Genomic DNA, 27,773 nt, shown 5'->3' on the forward strand with positions numbered 1-27,773 from the left:
CACTGATAACACCAAACCAAAACCCTGCATAATTGCACCATAAATATTTAAAGGAAAGGTCCGGTCAGCAAGGAATTATTAATGGATCATTAGCTATATCTAAAACTAATAGTGATTGCAATGAAAATTATTATTTTAAAAATGTGCCCAAATATAGTAGCCCCTCCCTCCTGCCATCTTCCAGCAGTGACGTCACGGTGCGGTAAGCCTAGCGCCATTCTCCCCGCTTTACAAGCTAAATCAATGGGAACTACTAGACACATCTGCAATCGACAACAATTATTGAAGATTTCCAGAGGACTTCACCATTGAAATTCACCAGAGCTATAGTGAAACAGACAATGCCCACGTGCATGGCAGCTGGATGCTGGAATACATCGGGTAAAAGTGAAAAAAAAAAGAGTTATTTCACCTTCGAGTTTCATCAAACTTCTGGCCTGAGAAAAAACCCGTAATATGTAGCCAACATTTGGACGAAGAATGTTTTCAAGATGACTTGGATAATAGCGCGTTGTGACAAACACCAGATACAGCACTGGGACTTGATCAACAGCCGATACCGCACCGTGACGTCACTAACCAGTAGGTGGCAGTAGTGTTCTTTGACAAACATGGATGCCTCCAGTAAAGCACATTCAAATGAAAATTACTCTTAATTAAAAACACTTAAATTTTCTTGAACAGTATCGAATAAATTCATATTTAAAATACTTGAATTCTGAATATAACCGGACTTCTCCTTTAATGCGTTTTTTTTTCCAACACTGTTTACATTTGATCACTGCTGCACTTTAAGAAATGGAAATGTCATAAAAGCTGAACAAAATAAAAGTTGTCTAAGTCTAAATGTCACTGCACAATGAAAGAAAGAAATAACACACACACAAAAAAAGAGAAAAGCCATCATAAAGGATGTCTTTATTATAAAGTCTAATAAGAAAAAACAAAACAAGCTAAGTCTTCCGTATTTGTTTGGATCTCATTATTTAGCAGATACATTGGAAACTTTATCATTTAACACCTGATGATCTTGCCCTAAAAATGCATAATTATTATATTTTGTTTAAAACACGCAAAGAAACAAAATAAATGACTATGCTTGAGTTTTCTCTTCGTGTTTCCTCACTAAGTTCGTTCTTGTTTATTTTTTTGAATCTTCAGGGCCCGTCTTCTTGCTGGCACATTAATATTCTTCTCAGAGCTTCAAGTCCTGATGGAGTTATATGCCTGTGGGGAAGGTGACAGTCCATGACTCAAGTACAACTCGCAGATATGTTACCTTATTTTTAACCTGCTACGTTTTTAAGATCATAATGCCAGGATTTCTATTTAGGTTCAGGCAGAAACACAGCTTTTAAATGACAATACTGTGGATATCTGGTGGTCATGCTTTCATGGTAAATCATGTTATATCTCAACAACCACTTGCTCCAGGAAACATATCTAACATATACAGGCACATAAAATCAAATCCTCCCCACGGGTGTCATCAGCAGATACCGCTGCATTCCTCACTTGCAATGAATATGGTTAAATGTGAAGTCTGATTATTAGCTATAAGAGGGTGGGGTAGTTCCACTTTTCCCTTTTTTCTGCTTCCAGACTATAGATGAAATGCATTTGCAGCAAATAGCAGAATAAACATTCCTAATGTTTTTTTTTAGTACCACAGTACTCTGAGTGCTGATGTATAAGGGTGTAAATGTGGATTTTGGCCTGATGTGTTTGTGTAGGTATGTATATATTTGTTTACATGTATGTATGTATGTATGTAGATATATATATATATTAGTGTTGCACCGATACCGATACCAGTATCGGACGGGGCCCCGATACTGCCCTAAAATGATGGTATCGGTATCGGCGAGTACCAACAAATAGGGCGCCGATACCATTTTGAGAGCCATACGTTTATTCAACTATTGTCACCTTCCTTTAAAAGGAAGGATACTGTACTTTAAGTTAAATTATGTTTAATTAGAGGAAGAGGGGGTATGAATAATACATTTTACTGCATCATACCCCTTTTCAGACAATTTAATCGATGTCATTTCTCTGGCTGCATATACTAACAGGCCTATCCGGTGGAGGGTTTTATTTCTATTCATATTAAGGTGAATTTACTAAGTTTGGTTGATGTTTACTAATCGTTTTTGCGTGCATTTGGTTGATTAATTTATTGTTGTTTGTCAATTTGTCCGAAAATTGTCTGAAACAAATTAATTCATTCATTCCGATTGAACAACAGTTTAATTTATGATTATTTTCATACAGTTTAGAGTGTGAAGAAAAACAACAACCCGGAAGTCTGATTTTATCAGGTTTACTCAATTATTGAATAAAGGTTCAAAACTTAAGAACGTAGATTTACATTTAAAATATTTTTTTTCATTACTGAAAGCAATGCATAGACCTATGAGGGCCTTACAGTCTTTTAAGGCAGAAAGAGCACATTTAAGAGGGAAAGAGCACATGTTAATGCAAAGACAGCTTTACTGAAGGTGCAACACATTCAGAGGGAACAGCTGTAGGTTTCTAGGTATTTCACGTGTTTTTTTAAACATATGTATAAAAGAAAAGTGCTGTGCAACAGAAAAATGCTGTAAAACCAGGATGTGGGCCACTCTCAACAACTCAACTGCAGCTCCCTCTTGTGGTTTAATGGTTGAATTGTTTTAAAACTCATTTAGTTTTAAATGCAGTTTAAAGCTGCAGCTATTAACTGCTCAGGAAGAAGATTCTGTAAACAGGAAAGCTATTAGATAAGCATTTCACAAATGTGGCCTTTATGGAAGAAAATAAGCCCAGCTGAAATAAAGTATTGTTAGGATAATTATCATTGATGATGTGTGAGTTTATTACACCTTAATATCAGCTGCCTGTTGGATGTCAGAACTGATGTTTTCCCCAATAGTTTATCTAATTAAGACAGTTCCTCTGTCCAGATACACAGTTACAATCTTCAATCTGTACGTGGCAAAGATTTGGAAATGGAATGAGAGCGGCGTCCTTCAGGTAAGAACAAAGTTTCATATTTTGATAAGGCTGGAGCCATGGATGTCTCTTTATCTGCAAATGTGTATGATGTAATGATGTGATGATGCGGCAGACTGGAGATGTATAAAATGCCTTTTTAACTGTTAATCGGGGCCACTTCCTGAGAGGTGAGCAGCTGCCTTCTGTAAACTCTAAGCAACTTCTCTGATCTGAGTAAGATTACAATTTATATCAAAATCTGTTGTCATGTCTCCTGGTTATTTAATACATATAAGTGTTATTTAAAGAGTTTCTCCTGAGTGATCTCTTTTCAGGAAAAAGAACCAGAGAGATAAAGCGTCAAGGTAACCTGACTGCTCCGCATATCCATCTGGAAACCTTCCGTTGAAGTAATTTTAGGAAGGGGCAAAAATACTGGTTAGCTGATTGGCCTATGTTGGTGATAGACGGGCCAAATAAACCAATCAGATCAACGAAGCATATGACGTACTAACAGAGCGCCGACGAAGAGGAGCCAATTGATAGATCAAACTCTTGCTGAAACCAGTCGGGAGAAGAGCAAAAACATCTTTTCCTCTGAGAAAAGCCTCCAGAGCAGTGTTTTGCTCTTCTTTCAGTGAAGAAATACTCTGTAATTCAGATAAAACTTGCTCGATAGCCACGCTAACGCTAGTTTCATCGGCTGAAGCCGCCATGTTCTTTAGACTGAACTGTCGCGCTTCTCGTTGCGTCACACCTCAACCCGCCTCAAAGCCAATGCTGATTGGACGTTCGTTTGGTGAACGGCTCCAAATTTTCTTTAACGGAGAGTCTCCAGATTGATCTGCGAGTGAAACCTTGAAAGCTCGCGAGATCAGGATGGTCTCACCAGGCTAGCGTCAAGGTGCATACACAGACTAAATCTTTAACAGTATGTTAAACAACGTAATTTGCAGTTCCCTACAATCCAGGAAGCAAGAAAGAAGGTTGTCCTATTGGGATGCAGTGTAGGGAAACTATTCAGACATGATGGGAAGATGAATATTTAATGCTGGAGAAAAATTCAGTTTGAGGCTAAAAAACACTGAAGACTGGATTGGAGATTCACCATGGAGCAGGACAACCATCCTAAACATAGAGCCGTAGCTACAACAGAATGGGTTGGCTCAATGCAGAATCATTTGTTAGAATGGCCTTGGACAAATTCCAGGCCCAGACAGATGTCCTCCATTAAATCTGGCTCAGCTTATCTATTTTACAAGGAATAAAGGGCAGAAGTTTCAGTCTGTATGTGTGGAATCGTGATTCATTTTCATCCCTTTTTTTTTTAAAGCTATCTGTCGGTTTATAATATAACATTTAAATGAAATATATATAAATGTGTAAGAAAATATGACAAACTAGATAAAGTCAGAGTGACAGGTTTAACAATCTTACTGTTTATTTCTTTTCTTTGCATTATGATTGACTGTGATAAACAGTAAAGAATGATTGGGATGAACAGAACCGCAGAACAAACTGCTCAGTAAAATCTCAGTAAGTAAACTGAAGTAAACTTTTCTTCTCCCTACCAGTTGTGCAGGCAGCATAAAGCCTAAGAATTAATGAAATCGTGCCCACCCCAATGCACAAACATCCTTAAGTAGATTATCCTGAAAAGACCTGTCGGGAGAAGACCTGTGGAGATGCATGGAGTCCTAGAAGTATCTAATCTGACCAGACTGCAGAGCAGCGGGCGACTGCTAACAAGGCTAACTGCTGATTAAGGTCAGTCAGCGATGCAGCACAGAGACGGGGTGACTAATAGATGTCAAACAGCGCCTCGACTGCAATCCATCAAACCCTTACACCAGTGCTCTTTGTTTAAATCAGGATGTTAGACGTGACTCTTAGAAACTGGCCTCCTCTTCTACGTGTAATAAACAATCTTTAGGGACGTATATAGAAAGCAAGCAGGACAACCGTCTGCCTCTGTACAGGTCTAGACCTGAACTTCCTGTCAGTCTGGACCAGGTTCATCTCACCAGTCATGTGACCTGGAAGCCAGACGAACCTCTAACTGTGCTCTCAGACAGAGAGAGAGGACTAAGCCAGAGCTACCAGACGGGGACACATTGTTTTTGTTTTGTGGAAAACCTGCAACAATCTCATCAGCTTTTTAATAACGGGTTTAAGATATGACAAGATCAAATTTATTCCCAAAGGAGAGGTAAGAACTAGGTTCTATGGAACCAACAGGGTTTATCCTTGCAAATACTTTGGTTATCACTCCAGCAATTTCATAAAATCCTGTTTGTGTGCTTGTTTCCAAGGTAGCAAAGCTTCTGAAGTTAATAATTGTGTTTGATCGTTACAGTCAATGTGAAAAAAAAAAGCAACCTTTGAGGACTTCTGACAAAGAAGCAAAGAAATGATCACATGGTGAGTCTCTAAGACCGAGAAGATTGAAATGATGCCTGATTTTGTAGATATTCTTTATCTGTTTAAATGTTAGAAACTGATGATCTATAGATCTGTCCCTGCAATGCTGTTTAAAGCACATTGTCCTCTGAGTGCTGTTGGCGGATTAAAGAATGGAAATGTTTATTTTTTTTTATTGGGAAAGAGAAGCAAAAAATGATGGATGGATAAATATTTTTGTAGGAATTATTTATGTAAATATGATGGCTGCATATACAGCCACACAGATGTGGTAACACATCATTTGATATTTAGTTTATTTTTCATATACGGTTTCATATAGGGAGTGATTTCATTATTTGGCATTTATTTACCAAATTAAGTGTGCACATTCTAGTTTAGCCTGTTCTGTTATGATTCTCTTAAATTTCAGTTGCTGGAAAAACACTGGAAAAAAAAACGAAATCTAGATAAGTCATTTTTTCTTAAAATAAGTGCATAATTTCTTGGATTGAGGAGATAAAAGAGATATTTTGCCAATGGAACAAGACAATTTACAATTAAAAAAAGAAAACACTATGATAATTGTCTTATTTCAAGTGCATTTTATCTAAATATCTCATTTTAAGAGTTAAAATACTCATTCCATTGGTAAACTATCTCATTTACCTACTCAAATTAAGGGTAAATATGCTTAATTTAAGACCTTTTTACTTATTTCTAGATCGTTTTTCCAGTATAGCCCACATATGTCAAAGTAAAGGCCCACAGACCGAATACGGCCCCCGAATTGTTTATCCATGGCCCCCCTGGATGATATGTAATTACTATTAGAACCGGTGTAGGTACCAGATTGACTCGGGCTGCCAGATCGACTCGGGGGCCTGCGCCTTTTGATGATGTCACAATACATAATTGTTTTAACGTTTGCACAATTGCGCAAAACATTTTGATTGGTCTGGACAGCTTACTAAAGTAATTATAGCGGGGTGTAGGTTTTATTCGAAAGCGGGATTGCGGTTTGTAAACGGACAATTTTACGAAGAAATTCTCCATGGTCCCTGCGCCTTCCGATGAAGTCACCAAATTCGCCATGGGCCTTGCGCCTCCCGATGACGTCACATTATGGCAACGCCACTCAAACAAACTACATTGAGCCCACGGTCTGCATTTGTAACGACAATAAATTCAGGAGAATGAAGCTAAAGGGATACAAAAAATAAACTTGTAATATTACAAAAACGAAAATACTACGAATACAAAGTATATTCAGAGATTAAAGTCCCTCTGATACTGTTTAAGTGACTGAGAAACTGCAGATTTGCCACATTTAAGATGGCGGACGCTCTGACGCATCTCAGCATAGGCAGATCCCGCCCAATGACGATTACCGTTTATTGGCTAAATAAAATAGATTTGTGACAAATAGAGACCGCGGGCACAATGTAGTTTGTTTGAGTGGAGTTGCCATATTGTTACGAGTGGCGTTGCCATATAGTGACGGGCGGAGTTGCCATATTATGACGTCATCAAAAGGCGCAGGCCCCCGAGTCAATCTGGCAGCCCGAGTCAATCTGGTACCTACACCGGCCCACAGGCCACGGCAGCTTGTGTGCGCTGCTGTGACTCTGCAGGCTACCATTGCATTGTGGGGAATGTAGTGTTAGTGTGGTTGTGTTGAAAGCACCAACAATAGATTCCCAGGGTAAAACATGATTGTGCTTTTCTGTTATTTTAAATTTGTTTTGGTTTTTGCCTCTTTAACAATCCAAGCTTGGCTGAAGTTGGTTGTCTAAGGAGGCAGAGTGCACTAACTTCGCTCCACACCTGCTGCGCGCAGGTGTCAGCAGAGACTGATTGAAGGCAGGTGGGATCCGATCGGGGCGCAGCGCTACTTACAAGCGCGTACCTCTGCCCTGACTGTGCCATCTGTTCACCTCCCGGTGTTTTGTGCCTGGCGTGCGGATCCCACCTGCCCCTCACGCGGCAGCGTGTCCATCTCCATCACCTCCAATGCGTCTCTATCACTCCTCCCTCCATCCAGGCTCCTTTTATTTTGGCTTCAATAATCCTCTGCTGACACCTGTAGTCTTTTTGATTCTTTGGTCCTTTTTCGTATTGCTCTGCTTTTTGTTTAATAAATTCCTTTTTTTGAAAACCTCTGGCTGAATTCACAAAATTTTTACATTTCTTTGTACAAGACGGGATTTTTCTTTGAAGGAAGTATTGTTTTGTCTCTGTGCCATAGTTTTGTTTTGTATTTTAGCAGTGATCGGTAGGATCATAGAGCAGCGGAGTAATGCATTTTTGCATTATAATGCATGCACTTTCATTTATGTATTTATCTTTAAGGAATAGTACACCCAAAACATGATTAGCCTTCATTTTCTACTCACCCCCATACTGAACAACACTCTGGAGTACTTTTTTGATATCTCAAATGCATCTGGAGATCTGGGAGGCTTCTTGCTGTCTGCTGACATTCAAATAATGGAGGTCTATGGCGCCCGAGGCAGAAAGGTCCATAAAAGTCCACAAAAAACGTGTCAATATTCCTCCATACTGCTCGTCCAATGTATTCCAAGTGTCCTGAATGGGTAGCGTCCATAATTTACTCGAAACGAAGTCATTTAGAATGTTTCTAGAGCCTAAACAGTAGTGTATAGGATTTCCTAAAAGCGCGCACCTGCGAGTTCACGACGCTACGGAAACCGCGGCAGACCAAACCAGATGAAAGTGTGCATTCAGCATTAAGCGTAGAAGAAGAAGTTCCGCTTTTCACCTGTTTATTTTCTGCCGTGAGCCAGGTGAGCACGAGGTTAGTCTCTCTCAGAGTTGGAAAAAGTTGTTGATTAGTGATTTTAGTCGTGAAATTAAGAAGACGCTGAATGCGCACTTTCATCTGGTTTGGTCTGCCGCGGTTTCCGTAGACTTGTGAACGCGCTTTTAGGAAATCCTATACACTACTGTTTATGCTCTAAAAACATTCTAAATGACTTCGTTTCGAGTAAATTCTGGACGCTACCCACTCAGGACACTTGGAATACATTGGACGAGCAGTATGGAGGAATATTGACACGTTTTTTGTGGACTTTTATGGACCTTTCTGCCTCGGGCGCCATAGACCTCCATTATTTGAATGTCAGCAGACAGCAAGAAGCCTCCCAGATCTCCAGATGCATTTGAGATATCAAAAAAGTACTCCAGAGTGTTGTTCAGCATGGGGGTGAGTAGAAAATGAAGGCTAATCATGTTTTGGGTGTACTATTCCTTTAATACGTTTATTAATATAAAAGTTAGATAATAGTAATATTTTGTTAAAAAAACAACAACAATGTGTTAGGTCTTGGTTCAATAGGCTAATTAATTTCAAAATGTTTTAATAAACATTTAACCAGTCTGGCCCTTGGCTAACTTTGACATCCCTGCTATGGTCCCTTAACAGAGGAAACAGCAGGTGGCTGAGGGGCTGAGTTAATTTGGACTATACCACATCAGTGCTATGGGGGGAAATGGGTTTTTCTTCATTTGGTTCGGTCAGGTTTGTGTATGTTTTCCCCCATGTGTTTCTTTTTTGAACTGATCAGCCACTATTTAAGTTTCTCTTTGTTTCAATAATGCAGGTCAGTTTGTTTGAGTTAGTTCTGTTACCGGTTATTTTGAGTAGTTTTTGTTTCTTTGGCTTCATTTTTGGATCCATTTTGTACTTTTTTTTCTTTTCTGGGTTAAATAAAAGAACTCTGTTTTTTTAAAATACACCTGTGCCTGACTGCTCTGTCCATCACAGTAAAACAGGTGTTTTTGTTAACAGTTTTTGTCCATTAACCACAGGAGGCTGAGTGGCATCAGTGGGCAGAGAGCTACAGCAATGAGGAGAGCAGCGACTCAGAGGATTTCATGTGTGGAATCCAGGTAAACAAAATGTTTCTGTGAAAATAAAATAAAGACAAACACTCAAGAATATTTAACAACTTGCAGATGGTGTCAGTTTAAAAAAAACATCTGGAAAAAGAGGCAGAGGCATTCGTTCATTGCACTTCTTAATTTTATTGGACAACTTTAAGGTCTTAAAATAAACACAAACCCCACTTTAAAGAATATGTGTTAGCTGTTAGGAAGTCACTGCAACGAAAAACTTCACCTAATCACGGTCCAAAAGTTTCAAAAAATATATATAAATTGGCTTTTATTACTACGCTCAAATGACAAATTATGCTCACAATTAGGTTAAAATCTCTCTGGAAGTATTTTCTATCAAAATGTATTAAGACATAATCACAGCTGTGCTGGAGTTAATTAGAGTCAATCAGGCCAGAAATCTGGGTGTAGTGATGGACTCAGACTTCAACTTTGAAAAACACATCAAACAGATCACTAAATCAGCCTACTATCACCTGAAGAACGTCTCAAGGATAAAAGATCTGATGTCTCAGGAAAATCTGGAAAAACTAGTCCATGCATTCATCTTCAGTCGGCTTGACTACTGTAACAGCGTCTTTACTGGTCTACCTTAAAAATCTGTTAAACAGCTGCAGCTCATTCAGAACTCTGCTGCTCGAGTTCTCACAAAGACCAGAAAAGTGGACCACATTAGTCCAGTTCTCAGGTCTTTACACTGGCTGCCGGTCCATCAGAGAATAGACTTTAAAGTTCTGTTGCTGGTCTATAAAGCTCTGCATGGTTTAGGCCCAAAATACATCAGTGACCTCTTGACCCAGTATGAACCTACTAGACCCCTCAGGTCATCCGGATCCGGCCTTTTATCAGTTCGCAGAGTCAGAACCAGACATGGAGAGGCTGCGTTCAGCTTCTATGCTCCACATGTCTGGAACAAACTCCCAGAAAATCTTAGATTAGCTGAAACACTTAGTTTATTTTAATCCAGGCTGAAGACCCACCTGTTCTCAGCTGCATTTACGTAGATTTTATTCAAAAGTTAAAATTCGCCCGTCTCTGTATTCTCTCTTTTTAATTTTAGATGTTTTTAATTTTGAATCACGCTTTTAATTGTTTTTAATTGTGTTCTTTCCCTTTTGCTTATAATGTTTTATGTAAAGCACTTTGAATTTTTCTGTACATGAAATATGCTATACAAATAAACTTGCCTCGCCTCAAACCAAGACTGAATCTTTCCTGCATTTTGCTCTAAAAGCATTTTCTGAATCATTTCAGGATTTAAAGCATTTCGACCCTCCAGCCTCCTGCAGGGCTGAGCCATCAGAGCAGATGTACAGTAAGCATATTAGTGTTTGTCTCAACAGGAGAGCTGTGCTACTGACCTTCATTGTCATCCCCAACTAGAAACGGACATGGCAGCCATCCGTACTTTGTACTCCGATGCCGCTGTCTCTGTTCGGTAAAAAGAAGTTAATGGCTTCTTAAAACTGAAACGATGTCTGCTGGTTCTTCCTTAAATGTTCCTGTTTTTTCCTCTGTTAGTGAATACCCATCAATTGATAGCGTGGATGTTGAGCTGAACATTACCCCCAACATTACACATGTAAGTTCAATTCTCTTTTGATAATAAAGCCTTTAAATAGATTTTCAATTAAATGATTTATAACCTATATGTCAGACCTTTCTTATAATTGCAGAACAGATTTTCTGATAGATTCAAGTTGAGAGTCTGGCTGGACCCCCACATATTAGTATAACTTTTTAAACAGAAATTGAACATCATACCGAATCTAAATTTAGAAGATATAGATATTGGTTTCCTTTGTCAACTTAATGCTGTTAAAAGAGTTAGGGGGAACATATAAAAGATGTCAAGGTGGGGGTGGAGGATGGACATGACACAAATGCAGACACAAAAACTTACTTGGTTACTTGAAGGTTTAATAAAAGTTCAACCCAAGCAAAAATCTAAAAAAAAAACATAAATACACAAAAATGCTGGAAACCTGGAATACTCACAACAAGAAGGGGACAAAGTAATGATTACAAACCAGCAAAGAGTGACTGAACAGGAGGAGGATATATGGGAGGGAGAAACAAAGACCAGGCTAATTAGCAGATTGGGAGCAGGTGTGAACAGAGGAGCCCGGAAGAGAGCTAGGGAAAAGGAGACTGACACAAGAGGGCAAAAAGGAAATATCTAAGAACTATAATATAATCAAAAATAACTAGAACACAAAAATGGAAAAAAGACCAAAGAAAACTCAGAGATAAAACTTGAATGGAACCATAACAAAAGAAACAACATAAGAGAATCCAACAACCTGCTGCTATTAAACTGCTCCTTTAGCATCTATGGGGAAACCTGGGGGGGGGACCATCACAGAATACATTCTATTTTACTATTTTAAAGGAAAAGTCAATAATCAATGGATCATTATTTTTACCTAAAACCAATATGTTCGCTGTGATTTAATGAATTTAGCGTTAATCAATAAAACAATTAAAATAATAATTTTTGTCGCGATCACTGAGTTTGGGAGCGGCCATTTTTGCCCAAATATAGTAAAACCTTGTCAAAATTTGTTTGTGAATTATTGACCTAAAAGCAGAGGCAGGAAGGCAGAGGTGAATTTATAGTAGATTTAATGATGAGTACTGAAAACAAAGTCCGAGAGCAAAACAAGGAACCTGGGGCCTGTTTCAGAAAGGAGGTTAAGTGAAAACTCTGAGTTTGTTAACGCTGAAATGAGGGAAACTCTGGGTTTTCTGTTACAGAAAGGGAGGTAAGTTAAACCTGAGAAAGCAGAGTAAGTCAAGCCCGTTTCTGAAAGAGAGGTAACTTATACTCAGAGTCAGTTACCATGGGAATTTACTCTGTGAACCTAACCTGGTCGGGAGCAGGTTTTCTTCAGAAAATCCAGAGTTTATTTTGGTCTCCTCCCCTTTTTTAAAGAGGAAGTGGTGTTTAAACACCTCATTGATTCTTTGGGGACATACAGTATTCATTGCACACATTTCAGTCACGTAGAGCGCATCAAAGGGAATGAAATGGCATGTCCTTTTATGGATGATCCTGTTTGTCAAGCCAGGTAGCTACTCTACTCCCATGATTTGCTCAAGGCTTACCTGCTTGAAGTATGTTTTTATATTTCATTTTCAGCTGCTGCCATGTTCTTTTGATGCCTGCAGGATTGCACCTATCCATGAAAACTAAATTAGGTTTAATAAAATACTGTTCTTCCAGTTTCACCTCTGATATTATAACAGTTGGGTAAGTTACTCTAAAATAGTTCTTAATTACTAACTACAAATTTTATCTTCAACAAGTCTAATTAGATTAATGTAATAATTACTGTCTCTAGAAAGTATTGGTCTACTTACTAATTTGTTTTACTTACTTATTAATTACTTTCTAAATCCCAAATCAACCTCAACCACTTGAACAATACAAGGAGAGACAAGAAACTGCACTTCTAATGCTTTCAAATAAACAATATTCAATTGCATGAATTAATCTTAAATTGACCAAAGTGTGTAACTAGAGGGAGAAAGTTCAAATCAAAATATACCTTTTAAAATTTGATATTAAATCCACTATTGTTTTATAGTCTTTAATTTATTACAGTATTTATATGACTTAAGTAACTTAATTCATTACACCCAACACTGTATAAAAGTAATTAAAATGTAAACTTACACATTGACTCGAGCAGCTATTTTCACCCAAGCTAACTCTCTCTCCTTCGCCGCTGCAGCCGTGTTGCTTTTTTTTAAAATACATGTTCAAATTCTGCATATGCTTGCATAAGCACATCCAGTTCTGCTGGTGAGAAATATGCACACCTTTTTTTGTCTGACGCTGTTGCCATGGTGACTCGTAATATCTGTGCTCCATTGATAATGGCTTTTTATAGTTGTGGTGCACACGCTTAACTCAGAGTCAGTCAATTTAGAGTTGATTGAACTAACTCATTTCAGCTGTTCTGAAACCCAAAATTCAGAGTTTCCAATCTCAGGATAAGTCAACTCAGAGTTCAAGTTTTAACTCAGAGTTGGTTGAACTTCCTTATTGAAACAGGCCCCAGGAGTCCAAAAAAATTCAAAAACACAAGTCAAACGTTACCAAAAACCATGGAGTCAGGAGGGGAATAACTGTAACCAGGAGGAAGGCTCAGAGAGACAAGTAGGAGGTAGACTGAAGAGGTTAGACCCAGCAAAGAAGAAGAGAACAGAGAGAGTATTTGTAGGAGACTGAAACAAAGAGAGGGTTAACGAGCAGATTAGGAGCAGGTGTGAGCAGAGCAGAAACAAGAAAGGAGCAAGAGAAAAATGGAGAACTCAAGAGGGCAGCAGAGGGCAACAAATGAAAAACCTGGAAGACTGGAAATAACAACGAAATAATAATAATTAAACCACTAGGACTATAAAACATGGAGACTCAAAAGAAAACATAACAGAACCAAGACTAGGACAGTAACTGAGAAAAAAAAACAAAGAAGACAATAAACTAAGAATTAAACCATAAATTCTAGGAAACAAGGAGAAAAGCAAAACTGGAAACTCAAAAGAAAAACATGACAGAAGACAGAAACCTAATACACCTCCCTCCTGCCATCTTCCAGCAGTGACGTCACGGTGCGGTAAGCCTAGCACCATTCTCCCCGCTTTCCAAGCTAAATCAATGGGAACTACTAGACACATCTGCAATCAACAACAATTATTGAAGATTTCCAGAGGACTTCACCATTGAAATTCACCAGAGCTATAGTGAAACTGACAATGCCCACGTGCATGGCAGCTGGATGCTGGAATACATCGGGTGAAAGTGGAAAAAAAAAGTTATTCCACCTTTCTGATTCCTGATCCTCCACGGACGGGTTGGTCGTTGGATCGCCAACTTGAAGAGGGAGGATTTGCCATGGAACTTCTGGCCAGAGAAAAAACCCGTAATATGTAGCCAACATTTGGAAGAAGAATGTTTTCAAGATGACTTGGATAATAGCGCGTTGTGACAAACACCAGATACAGCACTGGGACTTGATCAACAGCCGATACCGCACCGTGACGTCACAAACCAGTAGGTGGCAGTAGTGTTCTTTGATAAATATGGATGCCTCCAGCATGGGCGGTTCTAGACAGGGGCCAACAGGGGCCTGTGCCCCTGTAGCTCATGTCTTGGCCCCTGTTATGGCCCCTGTACCAAAGACATAATACTGGATCTGCGCTGGAACAGACAGGGTCTTTTGGATCTATTTCTTTTCTTTTTTCTAAAATGTATTTTTATTTTACAAATTCTGTTTTACTAATTATTTAAAAACAACAAGGCGATAGCTTCAGTGGGATTGAAATAGAATCCAAGTTTTCATCTGCTAAATTATTTTTTTCAAAACAAATAAAAAAAAAAACTAATTTTTACAGCTGAATTTAACAGTTTTTCTTGAGTTCTAATTCAGATTTTACAGAAAACGTACTTTTTACTTATATTAAGTCAAAAATATGTAAAAATCCTAAATATATTGACATAATAAGACATAGAATTTTAATTAAACCTAATTGAATAAAAAAAAATGTCTCTTCATTTCATGCTTTTCTGGGCCACCATGAAAAAATGCTGGCCCCCTCCTGGCCCCCTGGTACATTTGGTCTAGAACCGCCACTGGCCTCCAGTAAAGCACATTCAGATGCAAATTACTCTGAATTAAAAACACTGATCATTTATTGAACAGGATGGAAAAATTTCATATTTAAAGCACTTTAATAAGTTTGAATTCTGAATATTAATTATAATTAAAAAAACAACAAATATAATAATAATGGAATAATAAAAGGGTGCTCTCATCTCAAATGACTTTTATTACTATTAAGATTATTTGATAAACTTAACTGTTTCTCTTAGGATTTTTTTTATACCAGTAATATTAGATTGGATATTCGGCTGTTGATGTTTATCTGCTGCTTTAGAGGGAAAGTAGCTTCAGCCTTAAACAAACAAAGAAGTTGTGATCAGACTGGAAGTTTTAGAGCATTCTTACTTCTTTCTCTCCCAAACAGTACAGAAAGCCGACGTAGAGAAAACCCCTGGAGACACTGCATTCATTGTGTTGATAGATTTCCGTTTCAATCTGACCTCAGTGTTTGGTGTCTCCAGGTGGGAGTAGCTAAAGCCTGGAGGATTAATCCATCAGAGCCGATCGTCATCCGACTTCACTTCTCCCCGTCTCAGTATCTGGATGGACCTGGTGAGCCCCTGGACCTAGTATACAGAGGTGTCCAGTAATGACCTACAAATACGTCATTACTTTATTTATAGGTATAGGGAAGGATTTTCACCAATTTTTTTAAAGACACGCCCCTCCACGTAAAAAAAAAGCAAAACTTACATGCACAACCTCTACCTGCTCCTGAGAGGGAAAGTCTATTAAACGTGTACGAGAGCGTGCACAAGCCCATTTCTCCTCGTGAACGCTCTGTTTAAAATTTGCTGTTTGCATCGGTCATACAACCTTACTTTCCAAAAAAATATGTGCAATTTTTCCACTATGTTAGACTCACCTCCGGTAAGTGATAATGGGGACGAGCACGTAGGATGGCCTTACTTAAACATATCACCAGAATGATTGACAATTAGGAGGACCAATTATTTTGATGATCCACCGGGAAAAAAAACATTGTCCACTATACCTTTAAGTAGAAATTTTTACTTCTACTCCTTAGATTCTTTTGCAATTATCTCTTCTTTCTACCCCTTATATTTTAAAAATAGACTTCTTAGGTTTGCTTCATGGTCTTTTAGTATTTAAAAAACATAAAAATCATTTCCTTTATCCGGACAATTTCTTTGTCTGAAATTTGTTGTTCACCACATACCAAAATAAAAAAAATATTTTGGTAATAAGAATATTAAGTCTAAGTAAGTTATCATCCAGAATTGGAGAAAATGTTCCTTTAATAGAGGGGTGTGAAGGAAACCATCTATGTTAAGAAAGACAAAACAACTCTAAGCTGAAGTGGTGGACTCAGATTTCAGCTTTCAAAAACCTACAATGCAGCAATTGCTTTAATTCCTTCCCTCTATCATTGCAACCCCCACCCCATTATAGGGAACCAGAGCACCTCACCTCTTGAACCAGGCCAAAAATTCCCTTTAACGACCCCCTTTCAGAGACATAGACAGGTTTCAGGTATTATAGGCTAACAAAGAAAAAAAACCGACCCCAATTCAAAATTCGTCAGGTTCAATTAGCGTGTTTCTAAACCAAAACAAGGCTCTGTTTTGGTCCAGTCTATAAAGACTAGAACTCAAGGCTATTTCTGACATTTTGAATTGAAAAAGCTTCCTGGATGGGAAGAGAAATGTCTTCAAACTTGGAAAATGGATTGTTCTTTAACTTTTTGGAACTCCTTTAATAAGGCAGTGCAGTAAAAATTCTGTCCTTAACATTTTTTTTCCTGCATTACTTTTACTTTCATACTTTAATTGGTTTTACAAATTGAACTTTTACTCTTTTACTGGAGTAAAAAGCTACAACTGATCCTCTACTTCTACAAAAGTGTTTTGAAACATGAGATTTATACTTCGACTGGAGTATTAAACATTTATACTTTTGACACCTTTGTTAGTATACAGACAAAAATCCAACATCTGAGGGATCAATGTTTCTCCCCACAGTGCCCTCTGTGGAAGTCTTTCAACCATCGAATAGTGAGGATACGTTCAGTGTAGGAAGGCAACTGAAAAAGTGAGTTTTACCGCTGTGATTCCTGGCGATGAATCATGAAGTGGTTAATTGATCGTTTTTTGGTGACTAAGTCATGTTTGCTTGCTAGTATTCTTACAGTCTTCATAGCTCAGGAGTGGAAACACCTGACAAACTGCCCTGTTGTCCAGAAAAGGAGCAAACACAACTGGTTGAGACCCAGTGGGACCATCAAGAAGTTCAGCTCTCGATTTAGTTTATGGTTACCACCACCGAGGTACGACAAAGCTTTGCAAATATCTGTTTTAATTAGGATTGGATGGACAGGCTATTTATTTTTTCATTATAATCAGGTTTTTTCATTATAATCAGGTCAAATGAGATCCAGCAACTGTCTGGCAAAGACAGGAAAGCAAGAAGACAGAATCATTTTACAAACCAAACGACTTCTTACAACATCAAGAACCCAACAGGAGAACTGTTTACATACACAGCTGGAGGAAAGGTTTGGACTTTCTCTGATCAAAATGATTCATGCCCATGCTTTTTACTTTTTACTCATTCTATTTATCAAAGATTTTTATCTCAAACTGATATTTTTTGTGATTTGGATGGTTTCAGAAATGTGCTTTCTTTAAATAAGAAGACAGAAACATTTCATTTTCATTTCATTTCATATCAATAAAATTGTGTAAATAATAACTTACCAACATTTTGTCGGTGTTGCTAAATTTCAGATAACTGTCTGCAACTTTTCCATGTCTGCCATCTTTCAATATATGCATTGTCATCAGATTTGTTGGTCCAAAAATGTCTCAGGAGCTTCTGTCAGATTTGGGTTCTGAAAGCAGTAAATTAACACAAACTTTTTCCCCCAGAAAGTGATGGTTTCAGCAGTCAAATCTTCAGCACATCTGAGCCCCAAACAGCTGGTGGAGCTGCTGTTCACCTCCCAGGCCATCAGACATTGTAAAAGCACCCCCACCCTGCAACATGGCTTCCTGGTTCAGGTAAGGCGGGGTTCTGTTGACGCTAGGGTGACTGAAATATGTGATCTTGCAAGTGTCCATGAGTAATTTTCCTGCAGTGTTTAGACCAGAGGTGATGGATTAGAGGACCGCGGTCCAGATCCAGACCCAACCTGATTTAAAACATTTATAGATTACTGCATGTTGTCTGACGACAGTGTCTACCTTCACTTGCGCCGCTTCTGTTAAAGGTATACTATGCAACCGGTGTTTATTTTCCAGCGAGGCTCCCCCCAGAGGGCGAAAGTAAAAGTGCACTGTCGTAAATATGCTCAGCTGTTCTCCTGGTTTCTCCGTCAAGCCAGGCGCGGTTGTTTTGAGCTTAGCAGACAGGCGAACGCAACAAATGACTAACACAGTGAAAGTATGAACATGCACACAGAGAGAGAGAAACCATTCCAATGTTACTTACAATCGCATCAGCAGAAACGCGAGGTCCGCGTCAGCCTTGCAGCCTTCTTTTTATTTTAGCTCTCGCCATTCGGAAAAAGCTTGCCCGATGTTCACCCGTGTACGACTCCTCTCTCTGTCCGGAGCCCTTTTCCTCTTTCTTGCCTGCTCCGACATGGGCTTTCGCTGTTTTCACGCTGGTTCCGCCATGATAACTGCAGAAAGATTGCCACTATGCTAGCAACGCGCATGCTTTTAACTGGGGGTGTGTAGCAGTTCTCGCCGTAAAGCAAGACCGACTCTCGCGAGACTTCTGAGCCTGTGGGTGCGGGTCGGTGCTCCTGCAATTGCAAGTGCGGTATTTCCCCCACAGACCACCAGGGCGGCCGGGAATACCTTTGTTCAACCTGAAATGACTCATTTAATCATCCAAAACGTTATGGAACACATTAATTAACTGAAAAATGTTGCATAGTATGCCTTTAATACGGTAAAGCCCTGCGGAGCGTCCGGCTCCAGGCTGCACGTGATCCAAATGAGCCAATGAGCTGTCAGTCTGGGTTGCTGCTGCTGCTACTTTTAGACCCAGCAGGCAAACCTGTGGCAAGCCGGGCGATGGGAAAGAAGGAGAAGACCATGAGAAAAAGAGAGCAGAGAAAGTGTGGACTGCTGGAAGAACTGCGGTGAACTGGTGAAAGAAAAGTGAAATGGCGTGCTCAAAGATGACCCTGCACATTTAGAGGATGTTTGGCTCAACCTGCTGCTGTGAAGCAGGATTCTCCACCATGAACAGAATCAACAATAAATCTGGATCCAGGCTCAAAATGAGCTCCTTGATATGTGCTTGAGAATGGCTTAGTCTCCGGTTAAACCCAGGTTTAAAGCCTTGCAGGGCAGCCTAAAGCCCACTGCCAACATTAAGACAGAAAATAGAAAGAAAAACTGTCAGTTCAGGTGTTTTATAAAAAAAAAAAAGTGAGTCAGGAAATTGTCTATTATACCAAACTGAAATATTGTTGTTCTCTATTTCAAAAACACTTTAGATTTTAAATTTTTTTAGTTATTTAAAAATTCGATGTATAACATGGATGCATAAACACCTGCATTTTATTTCAGTTATAAATTCTGTTTAAAGTAACAGATTATAATTAAAAATGTCTCCGGACCTTTACTGGTTGATGATTTTCTTTATTCGAACCCTGCTGATTTTTAATAGGTTACCCCTGTTTTAGAAAATCCATGTTCAAAGACTATGCAACAGAGAGTTCTAATGCATTGGTCTTGGAGGAAAAAAAAAATCCAAGACTGATAAATCTGAAGGAGTATAATAAATATGTTTGAAAGTATTGAAATCTGTTCTAAAAAGTTATATAAACATTGGAAAAAAATGACTGATGATATTACTGTCACTTGTTTTGCATCTTAATATTTGAAAGGTACACAGATGTAGGTTTAATGTCACTGTTTGAAATTTACGGAAATGTCTCTTCTGAGAGACAGAAACATTTTGAAGTCCAAACTTGACCCTGATAAAGAATCATTGCAGGTAGCTGAAGATTATGGTAATGGCATGGAGGCCTTCCATCCTTAAAAAATATAAAAGAAATATCAACAATACCAGAGAAAACCTTCAATAAGTCCAGACCATCGCAGGGCAACACAAAGACAAACAACCATTCACACCTAAGGACAATTTAGAGAAGCCAATTAACCAAACAGTCATGTTTTTTGGACTGTGGGAGGAAGCCGGAGTACCCGGAGAGAACCCAAACATACTCAGGGAGAACATGCAAACTCCATGGAGAAAGACCACAGACCGGGAGTTGAACCCAGAACCTTCTTGCTGCAAGGCAGCAGTGCTAGCCACTGTTTGTTCACCCTACATTTTTTAATTAATCTAAAATCTAAAATGAATGTGATTTAATCTTATAACATCTTGTATTCCAGCAGATATGTAGTACTGTGTTAAAATAAAAAAATATATATTTGAAACAGACAGATTTTAATAAGTCAGTCATGATTATGTCATGAGAATTGATGGAAGATGCAGGAATCTGGTTTGAGTAATGAGTCAACGCTAAGTGTGACGTCCACCAGGAGACCACACAAGGATTTTCTTTAAAGTGAAAATTTAATTTATTAAATTATACTAAAGAAACAATACCTGAAAAGGAATAAATAAAATGGGGTATAGGAAATCGCTTAATGCAAAACCAATAACTAAACAGAAATAAGCAAATGCAACCAAACCTAACAAAACCCAACCTTAGGACAGGATACAAACCAAACCAAACGGGGTTCTGAGGAGGTAAGAGAGAGAAGCCTCCTGTCTGCTCCTTGCATGACAGCTTTTAAAGCAGACGAGGACCAATTAGGGCAAAACAGATCACCTGCAGAAGGCCTGCATCCAGAACCCTGCAAGGAAAAGTGCAGAAACCCACTGCAGCCGTAACACTAAGTAATAAAAAACGAATCAAATCCAACCAGACAATAAAACCAGAAGCCACCTGCTACGTCTTGGGAGGAAAAACTGTGAGCAGAAACAGAAGAAACAGCTTATTATCTGTATAAAACTTGGTGATTTAAGAGCAAAATAAGGAAAGCAACTGAGGACATCAACAGATCATCACTGGAACTGCAAGCAAAAAAATTCAAAAGTCCTAAATAGAGACACAAGAAAAAACCAAGATGGTATTTACACATATATATGTTGAATGATGATAGGTTGAGTTCATAGTAAAAAATGTAAAAAATTCTAATGTGAAAATATTCAATCTTGGTTATTTTCCACAACAAAAATTCTATTTTCTTACTTTTATCCTCAGTTATTTTTTCTTTATTTACAGGAAAAAAATGAGAAAACCAGGGAAACATTTAGAAATACCAAGACAAGCCTTTTTATTTAGCAACAACACGCCTCAATGGTTTGGCAATAATAAAAACAGATCTGTATTTTCTGTGCGTACGCAGATAATGAGGTATGCTGAGCAGAGAATCCCCACACTGAATGAATACTGCGTTGTCTGTGATGAACGCCATGTTTTCCAAAATGGGCCCATGCTGAAGGTACGACTCCATACAAAGCACCAGGATGGGGGATGAGCATGTGTGTATTTACTGGAGATTCTGCTTTTCTCAGACTGCTGTTTGCACACGGGAGCTGTGCGTATTTTCCTTTCACACACTCGGAGTTATGTCTGCAGCAACAGAAGAGGTTGCCACCGGTGCAGAGGTCAGCAACGCTTTCATGTGCTGTTGTAGTGATTATAGAGTTTAGCATCCCACTAATGTCTGCTGTTACAGGTGATTGACCTGCTGGTGGCCATGTGCAGAGCTGCTCTTCTGTCATCACGCAAAAGCATCATATTTGAACCGTATCCCTCCGTTGTTGACCCATGCAACCCCAAAACTCTGGCCTTCAATCCTAAGGTATCGTCTGTGAGCTTCTAACCTCATTTTCTAAGAAACTGTTACATTTTTACCCATATATTAAATTACCATTGCTTTTTCTGACAGAGAAAGAGCTTTAAACGGCTGCAGAAAGCTCTGGATGGCGTGCTGCTAGTCAGGAAGATGGCTCAGGTGACTTAATATTTAAAAAAAAACATTAACATGTTTTTGTACTGCGTACTTATGAGGCGCAGTTTATAAAGTTAAGCAGTATTGTTTTTTTAAATAAATATTTAGCTCCAAACTAAATATTTATTTTGGAGCTAAACATTTATTTAACAAACTACACTGGAAAAACGATCTATAAACAAGTTAAAATTTCCTGAATTAAGTGTATTTACCCTTAATTTGAGCAGGTCAATTAGATATTTTGCCAATGGAATGAGTATTTTTACTCTTCAAATAAGATATTTAGATAATATGCAATTAAAATAAGACAATGCAACAGTGTTTTCCTATTTTAAGCGTAAATTGTCTTGTTCCATTGGCAAAATGTCTCTTTTTACCTCCTCAATCCAAGAAAAAATGCACTTATGTGAAGAAAAAAATGTTTTTTTCCAGTGTAGATATTTAGTTTGTTAAATAATATATTTAGTTTGGAGCTAAATATTTATATAACAAACAAAATATTTAGTTTTTTAAATAAATATTTAGTTTCGAGCTACATATTTATTTAACAAAGTAAATATTTATTTTGCAGCGAAATATTTTGTTTGCAAATTAAATATTAAGTATCCAAATTAAATATTTATTTTTCAAACTAAAGTTTGAAACTTTAGTTATTAAAATAAGTATTTAAATAATATTAAAATAATATTTAACAAAGTAATGTTTGTATAAATGAATGAATGACATGGTGAAAAAAATGACTTGGAATAAAATAAACCCCTTATTTTTCTCTTAAAAAACATTGTTCCTTATGTTTGACTGCTTAACTTCACTGCAAAAACAATCTAAAAATTAGTAAAAATGTCTTTAATTAAGTGTATTTACCCTTAATTTGAGTAGATAAATAAGATGATTTGCTAATGGAATGAGTATTTTTACTCTTTAAATAAGATAATTAGATAATATGCACTTGCAATAAGACAATGCAGTTGTGTTTTCTTATTTTAAATGTAAATTGTCTTGTTCCATTGGCAAAGTCTCTCTTTTATCTCTTCAATTCAAGAACAAATGCACTAATTGTAAGAAGAAATTACTTATCTAGATTTTGTTTTTTTCCAGTGTTTACAAACGGCGCCCCATACGTACCGCAGGCTACATCAAAAGGGTTTAACTTGATAGCTTTCTTTCACATTCAGGGTCCATATTCTGAGATAAAGAAGCAGATGGACAAGATAGACCCCCTCGCTCATCCTTTACTACAATGGTGGGTTAAACAGGCATTTGAAGAGCTTTAAATATCATGTATTAAAGGTTTAGTGGAGGATGTTCTTTTTCCGGGTGGATCATCAAAACAATTGGTCCTCCTAATTGTCAATCATTCTGGTGATATGTTTACGTAAGGCCGTCCTACGCCCTCTTCCCCATTTTCACTTACCGGTGGTGAGTCTGACATAGTGGAAAAATGCAAATATTCTTTTGGAAAGTAAGCTTGTATGAGCGATGCAAACAGCGATTTAAACAGAGCGTGCACAAGGAGAAATGGGCTCATGCACGCCCTAACGCGTTAAAAAAACGTCCGGTCAGCAAGGAATTATCAATGGATCATTATTTCTACCTAAGACTAAAATGTTCGTGGTGATTTAATGAATTTAGCGTTAATCAGTAAAAAATTAAAACAATAATTTTCATCGCGATCACTGAGTCTGGGAGCGGCCATTTTTGCCCAAATATAGTAGCCCCTCCCTCCTGCCATCTTCCAGCAGTGACGTCACGGTGCGGTAAGCCTAGCGCCATTCTCCCCGCTTTCCAAGCTAAATCAATGGGAACTACTAGACACATCTGCAATCAACAACAATTATTGAAGATTTCCAGAGGACTTCACCATTGAAATTCACCAGATCTATAGTGAAACTGACAATGCCCACGTGCATGGCAGCTGGATGCTGGAATACATCGAGTAAAAGGGAAAAAATATATATATTTCACCTTCGAGTTTCATCGAAGTTCTGGGCAGAAGGGATGTGTATGTGCATTTTTTTTTTAAGTGGAGAGGGCAGGTTGTTTCAAAAATGTGCAAAACTCCTCCACTAAACCTTTAACTGAAATTTTTTTTAAACATTTTTTATTAAATCTCCAATCATCTCTTACTCTCCTTGTAGGATTTTAGCAAGCAACAGATCCCACATCGTCAAGCTTCCACTCAACAAGGTATGTGAATGGATCATCCACAAGGGGCTCCTTAAATGATGTAGTTTAAAAACCACTCTGAATATTTGTCCATTTAATTGTCTTATTTAGGTCTTTGGATGCAATTAACTCCTGAAAATCTGAGATTAGGGAACAAACATGTGATAAAAACACTAGTTCTCCATTTTGTTAGGTTTTGTGGACATTTGTTTAGGCACAGCTCTCCTTTCCTCCCACTGGAGCCATTTAATGGATCTTATGGTTTAGACTTTGACTAAGCCATTTTCACACATCAATCATTTTCTGTTTCAACCATCCAGCAGTAGATTAGACCTCATGATGACCTTTTTCTGGATGAGTTTTAGCAGTCGAACGGATAACCTTACATTTAGAATATCCAAGGTGGGCGAGAATCAACAAAGCCTTCTTTATGGTCACATCTGATGTTTTATAATCTTGAGTTAACACATGTCTGTATGAAAAAATTGAGAGTTCCACCTTTATGGAGATCAGGTTCAACTGATCAAGTTCATCAGTAATACATGACAGCTAATGTCCCTCCTATATTGAATAAAAAAAAACAAATACATTCTAAACGGTTTTGTAATTCATGGGAGACGCTATTTTTCCCCTGAATTTTTTTCAACATAATTCCAAATACATTCTTGATGGTCTAAAAATTCTGCATACGCTGTAAAAACTATGCAGAAATAAGTAAAAAAATTATTGAATTAAGTATACACTCACCGGCCACTTTATTAGGTACACCTGTCCAACTGCTCGTTAACACTTAATTTCTAAGCAGCCAATCACATGGCGGCAACTCAGTGCATTTAGGCATGTAGACATGGTCAAGACAATCTCCTGCAGTTCAAACCGAGCATCAGTATAGGGAAGAAAGGTGATTTGAGTGACTTTGAACGTGGCATGATTGTTGGTGCCAGAAGGGCTGGTCTGAGTATTTCAGAAACTGCTGATCTACTGGGATTTTCATGCACAACCATCTCTAGGGTTTACAGAGAATGGTCCGAAAAAGAAAAAACATCCAGTGAGCGGCAGTTCTGTGGGCGGAAATGCCTTGTTGATGCAAGAGGTCAGAGGAGAATGGCCAGACTGGTTGGAGCTGATAGAAGGGCAACAGTGACTCAAATAACCACCCGTTACAACCAAGGTGGGCAGAAGAGCATCTCTGAACGCACAGTACGTCGAACTTTGAGGCAGATGGGCTACAGCAGCAGAAGACCACACCGGGTGCCACTCCTTTCAGCTAAGAACAGGAAACTGAGGCTACAATTTGCACAAGCTCATCGAAATTGGACAATAAAAGATTGGAAAAACGTTGCCTGGTCTGATGAGTCTTGATTTCTGCTGCGACATTCAGATGGTAGGGTCAGAATTTGGTGTCTACAACATGAAAGCATGGATCCATCCTGCCTTGTATCAACGGTTCAGGCTGATGGTGGTGGTGTCATGGTGTGGGGAATATTTTCTTGGCACTCTTTGGGCCCCTTGGTACCAATTGAGCATTGTTGCAACGCCACAGCCTACCTGAGTATTGTTGCTGACCATGTCCATCCCTTTATGACCACAATGTACCCAACTTCTGATGGCTACTTTCAGCAGGATAATGCGCCATGTCATAAAGCTGGAATCATCTCAGACTGGTTTCTTGAACATGACAATGAGTTCACTGTACTCAAATGGCCTCCACAGTCACCAGATCTCAATCCAATAGAGCATCTTTGGGATGTGGTGGAACGGGAGATTCGCATCATGGATGTGCAGCCGACAAATCTGCGGCAACTGTGTGATGCCATCATGTCAATATGGACCAAACTCCCTGAGGAATGCTTCCAGCACCTTGTTGAATCTATGCCACCAAGAATTGAGGCAGTTCTGAAGGCAAAAGGGGGTCCAACCCGTTACTAGCATGGGGTACCTAATAAAGTGGCCGGTGAGTGTATTTAGCCTTAATCTGAGCAGGTACATAAGATGATTTGCTAATTGAATGAGTATTTTTACTCTTAGAATAAGATAATTAGATAATATGCATTGTAATAAGACAAAGCAATTGTTTTTTTCTTATTATACGGTAAATGTAAATTGTCTTGTTCCATTGTCTCACATATCTTCTCAATTCAAGAAAAAATGCATTGATTTTAAGAATTTAGTATCTAAATTAAGTATTTAGATTTAATTTGTTTGCAGTGTACAAAGCCTTGGATAATTTTTCAAAAAATAAAATGTGTGAAATTGAACATTTATTCATCCTTAATCTCAAACATGGGGATCTGCACCCCCAATGTCTTTGCATATTGCTTTCCATGACTGTAGCCTGCAATTCTTAAAATTTTTTATTCAACTTTCTCTCTCCTATAATTCTTACTCCAGCGACTGAAGTTTATGTGCACGCCCCATCAGTTCCTGCTGGTCAGCGCACCTCCATCTAAAGAGATCCGCTTTCAAACGGCCAGAAAACTTTACGGCAGCACTTTTGCCTTCCAGTGAGTAAGATCTAAGCTACATTCCCACCAACAAATCTACAACGCCACATTTTTAAAACGTTGCTCTTTGTTTCAGCGGTTCTCACATTGAAAACTGGCACTCTATTTTAAGAAGAGGCCTCATCAATGCATCATATACAAAATTACAGGTACATTTTAAAGCGGTTTTAGTTCATTTAAAGCCCATCTAGAGCAGCCAAACCTCAGGTTGAGATAACTTATTTTGCTCTTTTAAAGCTTCATGGAGCCGCTTATGGGAAAGGAATATATCTGAGTCCCATTTCAAACATATCTTTCGGATATTCTGGTGAGAGTTCACACTTCAGAGCTTTTTTTTTCTTAATCTTTGTGGTTAGTGTGCAGTGATCATAAGACAATGTTCTGTTATCTCTGTGGTATCTCAGACATGGGTAAAGGTCAACACCAGATACCGACCAGAGATGAACTAATTGCAAAATACAACCGAATTAATATAATAAAACAGGTTAGGTTAATCGCATTCAGTATTTGGTGCAATAAAGCATTTCCTGTTTCTTATTTCTTTTCCTGTATCTTTGTTTCAGGAAGAAGCAGGGCAACCAAGGTTTCTGCAAAGCGCCAACCTGAGCTGCATTGCACTCTGTGAAGGTGAGCAGTTACACAGCGGCGGCTCTTCAGCGTCATATTTTGTCTAACAGAGTTGTCATTTTGTCTTAGTCGTTACTTCAAAGGCCCTTCAGAAGCATGGGAACGTTTGGGTTTGTCCGGTGTCGGACCATGTGTGCACACGTTTCCTGTTTGTGTGAGTAAAACGCCCGACAGTGTGTATTTCAGTATAAAATGTGTTGCAAACAGCTGTTTGATATCTCACCGCGGTTTGCCTGGAGCAGGTATGAAAACGGTCAGGTGGGAGATGTGCACATCAACTCGCAAGACGCACAAATCCAGAGGGAAATTTTACAGGCGACTGGATCCGAGCCCTGCTGAGAACACCAGTGCACTTTCCTGCAAGTGTATCAATGAACATTTACTGGAAACCAGTTTAGCTTTCATATTTTTAGGCTGTAATTAACAACTATTGTTCATCATCAGTTATATTTTTTTACTGTATTTCATTACAATGATTGCCTGATCCAATTTGGGTTGTTTTATAT

General features: G+C 38.4%; 1 protein-coding gene across 1 annotated transcript; it reads left to right on the top strand.

Moving 5' to 3' along the window:
- The first annotated feature begins 4,725 nt into the window (after positions 1-4,725).
- Positions 4,726-27,773, top strand: LOC119787362 (protein mono-ADP-ribosyltransferase PARP6-like). Its single transcript, XM_038291184.1, has 23 exons — positions 4,726-5,185; positions 5,333-5,397; positions 9,208-9,288; positions 10,638-10,732; positions 10,816-10,876; positions 15,425-15,515; positions 16,946-17,015; positions 17,104-17,250; positions 17,346-17,478; positions 17,852-17,983; positions 21,362-21,457; positions 21,531-21,623; positions 21,695-21,820; positions 21,908-21,973; positions 23,146-23,213; positions 24,109-24,157; positions 26,528-26,640; positions 26,717-26,789; positions 26,878-26,947; positions 27,045-27,124; positions 27,204-27,267; positions 27,337-27,421; positions 27,510-27,773. Exons 2-23 carry the CDS (start codon positions 5,395-5,397, stop codon positions 27,604-27,606), a joined length of 1,893 nt encoding a protein of 630 aa, XP_038147112.1. The 5' UTR covers positions 4,726-5,185; positions 5,333-5,394; the 3' UTR covers positions 27,607-27,773.

This window comes from Cyprinodon tularosa, unplaced genomic scaffold (genome assembly GCF_016077235.1).
Source record: "Cyprinodon tularosa strain WSP-4 unplaced genomic scaffold, ASM1607723v1 ctg296, whole genome shotgun sequence".
Taxonomy (NCBI): Eukaryota; Metazoa; Chordata; class Actinopteri; order Cyprinodontiformes; family Cyprinodontidae; genus Cyprinodon; species Cyprinodon tularosa.

What these genes read in the sequence shown, in the direction of transcription:
- LOC119787362 (XM_038291184.1), top strand. An exon ending in TTATGGTTACCACCACCGAG is followed by an intron (nt 17,251 to 17,345) that starts GTACGACAAAGC and finishes CATTATAATCAG; the next exon opens with GTCAAATGAGATCCAGCAAC. An exon ending in CTCTGGCCTTCAATCCTAAG is followed by an intron (nt 21,821 to 21,907) that starts GTATCGTCTGTG and finishes TTTTTCTGACAG; the next exon opens with AGAAAGAGCTTTAAACGGCT.